Raw genomic sequence first — 12,975 nt, 5'->3', positions numbered from 1 at the left:
GGAGAATTCAGTTTACTTCTATTAAGCCAGACATTAAAATAAAAATCGCCACTTTTTAAATTCATTAAAACATAATTTTTTTTAATAGGGATTATTAAAATATTTTTATTTTCACCATCTACTTATAAAACAATTTTTTTACATTTATTTTTTAAAATTTTGGATTCTAGATACTCCCTCTTTCTCTCCCCCCATTGAGAAGGCCCATGTGAAGTTGTACAAAACATTTCCATAAAAATTATATTGCAAAAGAAAACAAAGATCTCCCTCCCTCAAAAAACAAAACAAAACAAAACAAAAACACCCAAGGGAAAAAAAAGTAAAAAAAAGCATACTTCACTCTGTATTCAAAAACAATCTCTGCATATGGATAACATTTTTTCATCATAAGTTCTTCATAGTAGTCTTGGATCATTGTATTGCTGAGAATAGCAAAGAAAATGCCACTCAAACTTTTATTTTGTAATTTATAGTTATTTTATATGAAAAAGTTATATAATGGGTTTATTATTGATATTTAAAAATAAAAATGTAAAAAATTATTAGTTTAAATTTCCAATATGTTAAATGCCTAAATCCCTAAACAAAAGTTCTTTGGAATGCTAAATTATTTTTAACAGTGTAACAAGAGCCCTGAAACCAAAAAGATTGAGAACCATTGATCAAGAACTCTTATGCCATTTATAGCTTCTTTTTAAACTTTTGCTTCATTTCTTCCAGGAAGTTTAATTGACATTGTTGCCAAATAATTATGTGAGACTTTGCTTATGTAAATGTTGTGGAATTATTCTGTTCCTTGCAGTCTGTATATTAGACATTCTTGGATCCATAATGTATCTTTACTGTTAATTTGTTCTTTTGCTTATTTTAAAAGCCTTGCTTTCCTGTGCATTTCTGGAGTGAATGGTCTTGTTTTTCACTAATTAATATTATCTGGAATTCTGACAATGTTCCTTTTAGGCATCGAAGACTTTATTCTGTAGACACCCTACGAGTGGATCAAGTAAATGTGCAGTGTCCTAATTAGTAAACTCAATACATGATCAAATATGTAGATCCCCAAGATAATATTGAGATTATAATGTACAAAATCAGCAAGGTTTGGGTTGTAGTAGATGAAAGGTAGACTGGTATAATAGAAAAAAAAATAGATAAAGGCAGAAAAGATGGTGGCTTGAGGAAGCTCTCCTGCACAGCTAATTCAGCAAAAATTGAGGCAGTCTCAAATAAAGCAGTGATCAGAAAATCCAAAGAAACATGACATGCTTTTCCCAGCCCAAATTAGCAGAGAGAGCCTAAGGCTTGAGGGATTTGGACTCAGAAAGTGGATTGATATAATTGGGCCATAAGAGTGAAGGGAGGAGAGTAAGGTATAAGAACACTGGGAAGGTAGAATGGGCCAAGTTGTGAAGTAAGTTATAGCGATGTCAAGGAATATGAGGAATTGAATAAAAGTTATTTGATTTGGCAATTAGGTCATTTTGAAAGAGCAGTTTCATTATAATTCTGGGAGAAAAAATTTGAAAGGAAATAGTAGTGAAAACAAACATTAGATATAGACAACTATTTCAATAATTTTAGTAGTAGAGCAGCAAAAAGTTAGGGAGAGTAGTTGAATAGGCTAGAAGAGTCAAAAGTAGGCTTTCAGGGAAATCTGAGCTATTTTCAGGAAGATGTAAAGAAATTCAATAGAGACTGGTGGTGTACTAGATAGGAAAGAGAGACTTTCTAGGATGTCTTGCTTCCATTTCTCCCTCCTCTCTTCTCCTTTCTCTTTCCCACCTCCCCCCAAAAAAGGGAATATGTTCTCTGTGGGGGACTTAGAGAATGAAAATTAACTCCACTAGTTGTCTGTTCAATATTTATATTTTGAATCATTATGGAGAATATTTCCTGATTCTTTAGAACTGCAGAGGGATTTACACTTGGCAGAACTTGGATCTTTGGATGAGGATAGTTCATTGAAAAGTGTCTATCTGCTTTTAAAGGCATGTGATTCAATTTCTTTTTCGTTAATCTTTCACTAAAACATTCCCTCCTTAATTTTCTTATTTGCATTCTTGCAAGAGATGACTTCTCACCCCAACAGGGACTTTATTGTATAGCTTAATTCAATGTTAATTTGGACAAATTCACATTGCCTGTAGCGGAGTGGTACTTAAACCTAGAGACACTGTGATTGCAAATCAGACTTTTTGTTTTTATGTGTTGCATCATAAGGATTACATATGAATGGAGGCATGATTGAAAATTGCCAATGCACATGGACTAGTTGATGGGAATTCTTTGAAGTTCTTGGAGAAGAGTGATTATCTCTCTAGTATTTCTATCTTCAGTGCTTAGCACTTTGCTGGGCACCTAACAGGTACTAAAAAAAATCATTTTTATTTATTGACTGTGCCAAACTTTAAAATGTGTAAACTTGAGTTTGCTCCCCAAAGAAGAAATGAGATGTCACCCCTTCTTTGCAGAGATGGAAGACCAAGTGTGTGAAACATAGTTTATACCAATCAATCCATTCATTCATCTATCAGTCAATAAACATTAAGTGTCTATTAGGTGCTAGGCACTGTGCTAAATTCTGGGACTTAAAAAAAATACAAAAAAGATGGTCTCTGCCTTCAAAAAGCTTACAACCTAACGGAGTAAACATGTAAACAAACACATATAAAGCAAGCTACTAATAGGAAATTACTAAAAGAGAGAATGCACTTGAACCGAGGGCTTGGGGAAGGCTTTCAGAAAAAGATGGGATTTTTAGATGGGACTTAGGGGAAGCCAGGGAGATGAGTAGTGCTAGTTTCTCGGAAAAGCTTCTCTTCTCCCTTACCCTCCTCCCCCCATTCTTTGTTCTCTCGGAGGAAGGATATACTGGAAAATAAGAACGTAAAAAGAAAATATCAATTTTTAAAAAGCTACACAAAGCAAAACTCTTACTATTGTGTTCTACTTGTTAGCTGCTCTCCATAGAAGCCTAAGATTGGACACAGGAAATACTGAAGAAAAATCCCCGCCTAGAATAAGTTTTGAGTTCAAATTTCTTTACCATATAATTATGCGGCTTTGGGCAAGAGCGACTCCCTCTCTGGACCTCGATTTCTTCAACAGCAAAAAAAAAAAAAAGAGAACTTTAGCTTTCCCAAGCACCTCCCAATTTAAAGTCAATAAAACCGAAGTAATCTGGGAGATCTGCGCGCAGGCGCCCTAAACGACGCCCAAGCCCCGCCTCCCCACCCGGGTCCTGTCTGGGCCAGCTTCCTTTCCACATACCCCGCCCAGGCCGGCTGCGCAGGCGCGCGGCCGAACACGTGGCTGCTGCGGGGCCAGAAGAGCAATGGCGGCGAGTGGCGGAGGCCGCCGCGATCCCCTGGCCCCCTCCGGGAGTCCCTGTGCTTTCTCTCCGCGGGGCCAGCACTACTTTTCGTTAGCCGGTCCGGATGGGCACTTGCGGGTGTGGGAGACAGCCAGCAGCCGCCTGCACCAGGACTTCGTTCCTTCCGCTCACCTCAGCGCCACCTGCACCTGCCTGGCCTGGGCCCCGCCGCGGTCGCTGGCTAAGGTAAAGCTGAAGGCACGGGATAAGGGCGGAGAGGGCGGGGGAGGGGGGCGCGCGGGGCAGAGATGGAATGAAGGGGCGCGAGGCCAACCCTCGCTGGCAGAGCGCAGAGGCGCGCGGTCCTGGCGGGGGCCGGCAGCCGCAGGAAGATACGGGGTCGCGGGGCCTGCCGTGGGACAGCGTCCGCCAGCTCCAGGAGGACCTCCGGAGCGAACGGGCCGTCCACCTATTCCCTTTTGGTTCACGCGGGCCGCTCTTTACTCACCGCGGCCCGTAGTTTTCTCCAGCCACGCGTCTTGCTCTGACCGCGGGATCTCGTCTCCCCTCCCCCCGGCATGCTCAGCCCTGACTTAGCACAGCAGATGAACTTGAGCACCCCTGTACAATTCTGGTTAACCACCCCGCGCCCCACACTACCACTCTCACCCCCTCGCATCCCCTTCACCCCACCTCTCTTCCTGTCAACCCATCACTCGGGCTCTGGCCTCCTGCACCCACCACGTTGGAAACACGCTGCATGCCCTTCCCCCAAGCATTCGGGTTCTTGCCTTCCTCCTAATCCATTTGTAGTTTTCATTTCTGCTATTAAATAAGGAGTAAAATAAGTGTAAATCCGGAAATGGGGAAAGGGGACCTTCAAGCCTCATCCGGAAGAATGAGGAGGAAAGTACCCCAAATCTGCTACTGCTGAAAGGCCTTCATATGTGAAAGGCCCATCTCAGGTAGGAGAGACCATTTGGTGATGTTTGAGTCATCTGGCTGCATCTGCTGCAACTGTTAAACCCACGTGGTATATAATAGGTGCAATAAGACGGAACTATCAAAATAATATCAAAGTATTTTTGAGAAGTTGTGACTTTTGTTATAACTGTTACAGTTAATAAAGGCATTTTTAAAGATCCTGCTATGTGCTACAAAAAAACACTTGACTCCAGAGTTAGAAGACCTGGGCTTAAATCTGTTATACTTAGGGGTTCTTTGACAAACCACTTGATTTGCCTCCTCCAGCCCACAGTTCTTTCTTCTAAGGAGGTGGCTTCTGAAGTTTTCTTTAAGGTTATGCTCCCTGACCTCCGTGAAATGACATTTTCCTGGGAATGGGAAGAAAGTGCAAAAAGGATTAAGGCACAATACACTAAACAACTGGAAGATTAAAGAAAGCATTACATAAGGACAATTCTTCAGCTGAACTTGGAAAGAAATTAAAAGAAATAAAAAATTCTGAGAGGGAGAAATGATAGGGGAATTGTATTCCAGGTACATGGTATGGTTTATCCTTAGATTGTGAGAAAGAGGTGGAATGTCAAGATTGTTAAATTCAGGAACAGTTAATAGTCCAGTTTGGCTTGAATGTAGAGTTCATAAAAAGCACTATATGGCATAAAGCTGGTCTAGTAGATTGGTTTTAAAGGCTTTGAATTATAGGCTGAGAAGTTTGCAGTTTCTCTCTTAGGCATTGAGGAGCCACTGATAATTTTGATTTGGTTAGTGGGATCAGACTCAGTAAGATTTTTTGGCACTTTTGTGGAAGATAAGAGAGCTGAGACTCTAGAAATAGAGAATAGTTAAGAGGCTGTTAAAAAAGCAGCACAGGCAAGGAGTGATGAAGTTCTGAACCACATGGGTGGTTGTGGGATAGAGGAATGGGACAGATTTCATACACATTTTAAAAGATAAAATATGCCTTCGTTAGCAATTTAGTGCATTTGGAAAATGAGAAAAGGGTTGATATGGATGAGACTTTGTGGTAGCAATGGGGAGATGATGGTTTCTTCAAAAAAATGTGCAAATTTGGAAGACAGGTAGCTCTAGGATATGAGATAATAATTGCTGGGTTTTATTATGTACAGTACAATAAGACTTTACAAAGCATGTAACCAAATTTAGTTCCCTTGATCCTCACAAGGTAGACAGGAAGCACAGGTTATCTATATTTTACAGATGGTGCCAAGTTATTCATCCAGGGTCACCTAACTAATGGCAAAGTTAATAATGGAATGCCTTTTGGGATTGGAGTTATCTTTTCAATGAAAGTGTGGTAAAAATGGGAAGGACACTGGATTTGAGAGTCCATATTTTGACTAGCTAAGTAATCCTGCCCAATTCATAGTAGCTGTTTTGTAAACCAAGCAATATTCTGGACACCAGAGGTATTAAAAGTCATGGGGTTTAAAACTGAATCAGATTAAAATGTAATTGGGAAATGTTTTAAAAAGTAAAAATACACCACAATGCAGATAATATTAATTTATGGTTTTCTTAGTCAATAGTGGTGGCTTGTTGATCTAGTTGTGTTTGAGTTTGACTGATCTTAAATCTTAGAAAGTAGGCAGGACATTTTACTGATAGTGGAGTTACTTTTGGCTTGCCGGTGTACATTTAATAAGTAGTAAATCTACAATTTGAGCCCTTGAGGGACAAAAAATTGCCTAAGGCAATTCGGGTTAAGTGACTTGCCCAAGGTCACACAGCTAGACAATATTAAGTGTTTGTGGCTGGATTTGAACTCGGATCCTCTTGACTTCTAGATCAGTGCTCTATCCGCTTTGCCATCTAAGTGCCCAGTGAGCCCCTATCTTCTTGACTCTAATCCGAGTCATTTTTGTCACTTTTGAGTTGGGTATGGTGCAAGAAGCCTAGAAACAAACTTTGTAAGTTAGAAATAAAGATACAAACAGATGAGGTGAGTGATTATTGTCTCCTCAAATTTAAAAAATATATATATAATAAAAGTAAATATTAAAAAATAAAAAGTAATAAAACAAAAAGGTTTATTTAGCTTCTCAGGAAAGTTCCAGTTTTTTCCCTAAAGAGGAAATTATATGGTTTTCTTACAGTAGAATTGAATTGAGATGGTATTTTTAACATGAAGCTTAATGCTTCATTCTCACTTTTAAACTCTTCTTTTTTATTTGTGATTAAGACAGTTTTGATGCTCTTTGATTCTTAAATTTCCTATATATTTTTAAATTTTCTCTTTTACTCTGCAAGGGAAATAATGATCAATTTTCTATTTAAAAAAAAGTGTGTGTGGTCAGAGAAAGAAAAGTTTTGATTTGAGTCTGTGCTTTTCCCTTCTTCCTAGGTACTTAAATTTTTTTTAAATTCAGGCCCTCTCCTGGACTATTGTAGTAGCTTCCATTCCACTTCAGAACACTGATCTGGGAATAAATGATTATGTTTAGAATTTGAAAAGCATTCACAAGAATGCCTTTGTATTAAGCATGTTGACATATTGTTGTTTTACCAGCATGTGATATATGTGCAAATAGTGTCCTAGCAATAGTTAGTTGATCCTAGTTAAGGTGGGAATTCCTTGGGTGGAGAATATGGATCTTAAATTCTTATGAAAGTTGATTATTTATTTCTCTCCTGTGTCATAGAGAAATAATAAATGATGGACTTTACAGTTGGAGGGTCTAATCAGCCCTTTTTCTTTTTTTTTTTTTAAACCAGTGAGGAAACTAGATCAAGTTTAGTAGCATGTCTAAAGGCACACAGATGTTAAATAAGAGCTAAGATTTGAATCCAGGTCTTCAGGCTCCAAATTTGTACTCTTTTCCATTGTTTAATTAAAAAAAAAAACGTTAAGCTTATATATCTCTTTGTATTTTTCACAGGGTCATGCTGGAATGAATTGGGGAATGAGATTGGACAGGAGCAGAGGCCAGGCACTGTTCAGTTCAAGTAGGATAAGATTGATACAGCTTAGTAGATTACTAACTGGGATCCAAAACAACTTAGGTACCAAGGCCCCTAAAAGTAGATCCTATCATTCTAGGAAATTCTGTTGCCAAATGTTTCCCCTAATTTCCCAGTCTCTTCTTTTCCTTGTGCATGTTTTCTGTCTTTTGTATAGACATCATTTCTTTCGGCCTGGGTCCCAAAACCTATTGGCCTCTTGGAGGAAATGGTTTCTCTGCTTCTGGTGAGGAAGAACAAGGTATAGCATTCTGAAGACAGTATCAGGAGCAGTCTCTCACCCTATTACTCCAACTTTGCTGAGGGAGAAACTCATTGTCAGCCAGAAGCAGGTATTGGTTTCCTCCTCACTCAATTCTCTGTTGCGGTGTTTGGTGGCAAATGTGAAACACCTTGTCAGTATTCTTTAAGAAGAAAAAGCTCCAAATCCTGTAGCGACTTTATTTTGGCTCCCTAGCCTATGAATAGTGGTTGATATGTGAAATAGAATGGGTCTTTTTGTCTCTTTGGTGACTTCTACCTTGGTACATAACTAACCCTTGGTATTTTGTACTATAGTTATAGTCACCTAGTTTAGACTTAATATCATTTGAACTTTTCTTTCTTCCATTTCCACCAAATCCTAGCTTAAGAATTTTATTGTTTAGTTCCAATATTATACTGGCCTCCAGCATAGGTTGCAAATTTCTCTTTTTATAAGTTATTCACAGGCCATTTAAGCTGTGGCACTTTGATAATCTAATGACTCCAGCAAATCAGGAGCTACCCCCAGGCTATTAAATTCCTAGATACAGCTCTAAAATAACTGTTAACTCTCTTTAAACTTTTATTTGTATTTATCCAAAAATGATTTTCCTTTATTTCTTACTTGGGTCAACATCCATACTGTAACAGTCTCCCTCTTTGTCTAATGAATCTGATCTTTCAGAAAACTTTGATCATTTAATATGTTTCACTTTTGAATCTACTTTTCCAGTTTCTAGCCCATTTTCATCTAAAACTATTCATATAATTATTAAAAGTCTATATGTACTATTGATTATATTCTCATGTGTTATCTTTTTGTAGATTCCACCAAAGTAATAGGGAGCCCTGTGGGGCATTGCTAAATACTTTTGATATTGGTAATGTTAGGATAGTGATGAAAACATTGGACTTTATCACTTGAGAAAACTCTTAAACTATAGTTGAGATAAATTGAGTGGACAGAAGACGTCATTGCTTTGGCTACTGGTAAAACAGAAAACAACTTAAAGAGCCTTGCTAAATTTAAAAGTTGGAGAGAAGCAAGTATTAGTTTCCCAGTAAAAAAAAATTTTCTTAAAATATTTGGTGTTCTGATTTTTTAAAAAATAATTTATTGTTTCTACTACCACTCTACTTTCAGTTGAGGGAATTAAACACAGCTCTTTGTATAGCTGCATAGTCAAGCAAAACAATTAATCTCATTAATCTTGTCTTAAAATTCATTGCTTCTGTTAATAGGTGATTTGTGTGCTTGGTTTTCATTCTTTTGGACTTGTGGTTTCTTATTGTTTTGATCACAGTTTCAAAGTCTTTCAGAGTTGTTTTACCTCTAAAATTGTATTGTCTAAATTGTTCTCCTAGCACTATTCATTTTGCCCAACATAAATTCATAGAGGTTTTCTCACTTCTGAATCTATTGATATCATTATTGCTTATGGTGTATTAATCCTCCATTACATTAATATACCATAATATGCTTATCTATTCCCCAAAAGAAAGACAATCCTCTAATTCCTCATTTGTGATTATCATGTTAAGAGTTACCAAATAGATCATAAATGATTGTAATGGAACACTGTTGTGCTATATAAGAAATGACAGGGAATATGATTTCAGAAAAACCTGAGAAGACTTAGATGAACTGATGAAAAGTGAAGTGAGAGGAACCAGTTCTATACCTAGTAACAGCAATAGTAAAACAATAATCAACTCTAAAAGACTTAGCTCCTCTGATCAAGACTATAATCCAAGATGATTCCAAAGAAAAATTGGTATGTACCTCCAGAAAGAGGACTGATAAACATGAATGCAGATTAAAGCATAGTTTTTTTTACTTAATTTTTTCTTCCCTTTTTAAACAATCATCATGGCTAATAAGGAAATAGGTTTTGCATGATTTCACACAGTTGACATTGCTTGCCTTCTCATTGGATGAGGAAAGAAAGGAATTTTGAACTCTGAATTTTTTTTAATCAAATAAATAATGGATGGACAGATGACTTAGTGAGTAAGTAAAGACTGCTATAAATGTTGATAGAATAAGTAGATCTTTTTTTTTTCTCTAGTATCTTTTTTATAAGCCTAATAGTCATTTGATTGGATCACAGATCACTCAAATTTCAATAATTTTATGCACATAATTCTAAGTTGGTTTTCAGAATGATTGAACCATTTTTATAATTTCACCAATAGTGTTGTAGTATATTTAGAGCATTTTAAATGTAATTATTGTTAGCTTGGACATTTTCTTTTGAAAGGTGCTTCTTCACATACTTTGACCATTTATTGTGGAAGGGCTTTTAGTTGTATAAGTTTAAATCAATTCTTTGTGTATATTAGAAATAAGGCTTTTATTGAAATTTGTTTTGCAAAGATTTTTTTCCCCAGTTCTTTTCCTTCTAATTTTTGCTTATTATATTTGACCATGCAAAAACCTTTTCAATTTCATTTAATCAAAATTGTCCTTTTGTTTTGGGTGATTATATCTTATTTAATCATGAACTCTTCCCTTAGCTACAGATCAATAAGTTCTTCAATAAGGGAACTTCTTTCGCCCTGTACTTTATTTATGATGTGACATTTTATATTTATTTCATATCCATATAGAATATCTTGATGAATTTTTGTACACTTAATATCTGATTTCCTTGTTGAATCTTGATAAATGGTATGAGGTGTTGATCTAAAACTTTCTGCTGCTCAGTTTTTGCAGCAGTTTTGTGCATTCCCCTCCCATTCCCTCCACCTCTGGTAACTAAGATTTTTGGGTTTATCATACATCATGATGCTATGTGTATTCTACAGGTTGTATACCAAATTTGTTCTATGGAATAAACTCTTTTTTCTTAAATCCATACAAGATTATTTTAGTGATGTACAGTTTGAAACTTGATACTGATACTACTTTTTAAAATCAATACCTTGAGATTCTTGACCTTTGTTCTTCCATATGAATTTCATAACTTTTTTAGGTCTATAAATTATTTAGAAATATAGTATTGCATAGAAAAAGTAAATTAATTTTGAAGGTATTGACATTTTTCTTACAGCTTAAATTGTAAAGCATGTGTTAACTTAAATCGATAATCTGATCTTTTCCTCCACTCAAAAGAAAAAAAGAACTTTAATGCTTTCCTCCTTTTCTTTTTTTAAAACTTTGCTATTGCTTCACAACGACTTGCTTCACTCACTGAAAAACCACTTTGTAACAATTAAATAAAAGAGGCTATGTCTGATATATGCCTCATTCTATTCCTGTAGTTTACCACCTTTCACCACCTTTGGGATGCATGCCTTACCATCAGTTCACTAAAATTATGATTGATCACTACATTGGTCAAAGTCTAGAATTATTTCACTGTTTTCCTTGTCATCTTGTAAATTGTCCTTCTGGTTCTTTCTATTTGGCTCTTGTTTCATTCAAATTTCCTTTGACTTCTTCATAATGATTCTTTCTTGGAAAACAAAATTCAAGGATTGTGGTCTTAGAGGAGAAAGTCACCTATGCTTCATTCATTTTTCTATTCCTGTGGTTAACTTGCAAATCATGGAAATATGATAAGTTATTTTTCTTGAATTGAATAAAGGAAACCTTTTGTAGAATTAAGTAATGTCACTTTTTGTTTCTATTTAACTTTACCACTTTTAGGATCTAGCTTTGAGAGAAAATTACTCTTTATTTTTGTTTATGCCCTTAGTGGCATGCAGTCAGCATTTTCTCCTTGTTAAATCAGTTTGCTTCAGAAACTTGCCTTCATAGAAGCACCTAGCAGCTAAACCTAACATTTTCATATAAAACTATTAGAAACATTAGTTAGGGTTTTGGTTATGTGGTTTGCATTTTTTTAATGTATTTGAATCTTGTTTTCTTAAATTTCTTTTTTTGAGAGCAGCCACTAACTATAGGATTCTTTCTGGGGTTCCCCGTAACTCTTAGTGTATTGAATGTTGGCTTTGTACTGAGCACTCAAGTAATAATACTTTTTGTATAAAAGACACTTTTATGATTTATCCATCTCAGAATAGTGAAAGTTAAATTTTATGTACATGTGCCTAGATGTCTAAAGAGTTCACCTTTTGTGATTTTCTTTACCTCTGCTCCCCATCTTTCTCCAGTGGGCACATGGTAGGTACTTCATAAGTGCTTGTTGAATTCACTTCAAGAAAGTAAATAGAACAAAGGTGTAGTGGAGTGGTTGTTAATTTCAGAGATGTTTAAAGTATAATTTAAACCCTCCTTTGTTGGAGAAGTGCCTCTGGCTTCTCTAGGGTAATAGAATGCTTGCTTGTGAATGCTTATAATTCATTCTTCTGAAGGCTGTGCAGTTTTAGGAGAGGTCAGAATTTTAAGATTGTGATAACGTGGAAATAATGTTGAGCTTGAAAGATGAATCCCTTCTCTTTGTCCACTGTGAGACCTTGGATACATCATTTAACCACTAACCAGTTTCCTCATTGATAAATGGATGGAAATAGATGATCTATAAAGTTCCTTCTATTTACAGCTCTTTAGACTAACTTCACATCTTTGCCCTTTCCCATTTTCTTCAAGGTAGTAATAAAGAAGTCTTCCCCTACCCCCTTCCTCCCCTAGAGGAAATAAGGAAATGGGTCAGATGTGCACTAGGAAGAGAGAAATAATTGGGGGGGAGGGGATATGCTTCCATGGAATTGGTGGTGTCATGGAATCAGACATAGTGCAATAGAAAAAAAAAAAAAGGACCTGGTTTTGAGTTTTAGCTATACCACTTGATGTCTTTGTGATCGTAATTTCTGTCTTTTTTTTCTCATTTGTAAAATGAGAGGTTTGGCTCTGACCTTAAATTCTAACTCTAAATCTATGTTCCTGAAAATCTGGATTCAAATTTCCAAATACTGGACTCAAGTTCTGACTTTTGTTACCTAGTAACTGATAATGTGTCCTTAGAAAATGTCACATTTTGGGGCCTTCTGTTTTGTTAGCTGAGTATACTTAGCTAAATCTGTTTCCTCTTATTAGAAATACACATTTCCTCTAATGTGTATTATTACACACCGTAGAGTAAGATATAGGACATAGAAAATTTTTTTAAGGCTTGGAAATTTTCTGATTACCTTGCCCACCTTAGAAATTCTACCTTATATTTTAGTAATATTTATGTCTAAGTGAGAAAAAAAATCTCCAAAACTATGTCTGCCTTTATTAGATATGATTCTTCAAGTACAGCTTCCCATTAAAACATTGACATTTTTTGCCCTTCTACATTTGCCATGGCATCTTTTTAAATTGTTTTTTTTTTTTTTTTTTTAAGAGCACTATTGTTGTATCACAACTTTGTGACTATTCATCTACAGGGTGTTCACAAAATCTTATTCTGATTTATGCAATGCAGTGCTATTCTGTGATTTTTAAATAAATAAATTTGTGTGTTCAAAAAACAAGAATTTTTTAGAGCTACAAGGGATCTCCCGAGTCCCTTTCAGCTGTTTAT

The 12,975-nt window shown here is 36.2% G+C and overlaps 1 protein-coding gene across 1 annotated transcript in view; it reads left to right on the top strand.

Annotated features, from left to right (window-relative positions):
- The first annotated feature begins 3,313 nt into the window (after positions 1-3,313).
- The window catches only part of WDR43 (WD repeat domain 43), a 41,857-nt gene continuing 32,195 nt past the window's right edge, over positions 3,314-12,975 (top strand). Inside the window, exon 1 of the mRNA XM_051976219.1 lies at positions 3,314-3,559. Coding sequence (XP_051832179.1) covers positions 3,335-3,559 — 225 coding nt within the window. The 5' untranslated portion in view covers positions 3,314-3,334. The remainder of the gene's footprint in view (positions 3,560-12,975) is intronic.

The sequence above is a fragment of the Antechinus flavipes genome, chromosome 2 (assembly GCF_016432865.1).
Source record: "Antechinus flavipes isolate AdamAnt ecotype Samford, QLD, Australia chromosome 2, AdamAnt_v2, whole genome shotgun sequence".
NCBI classification, from domain to species: Eukaryota; Metazoa; Chordata; class Mammalia; order Dasyuromorphia; family Dasyuridae; genus Antechinus; species Antechinus flavipes.
Note: the sequence above shows the minus strand (reverse complement) of the source record. Positions and strands in the feature narration are given on the sequence as shown.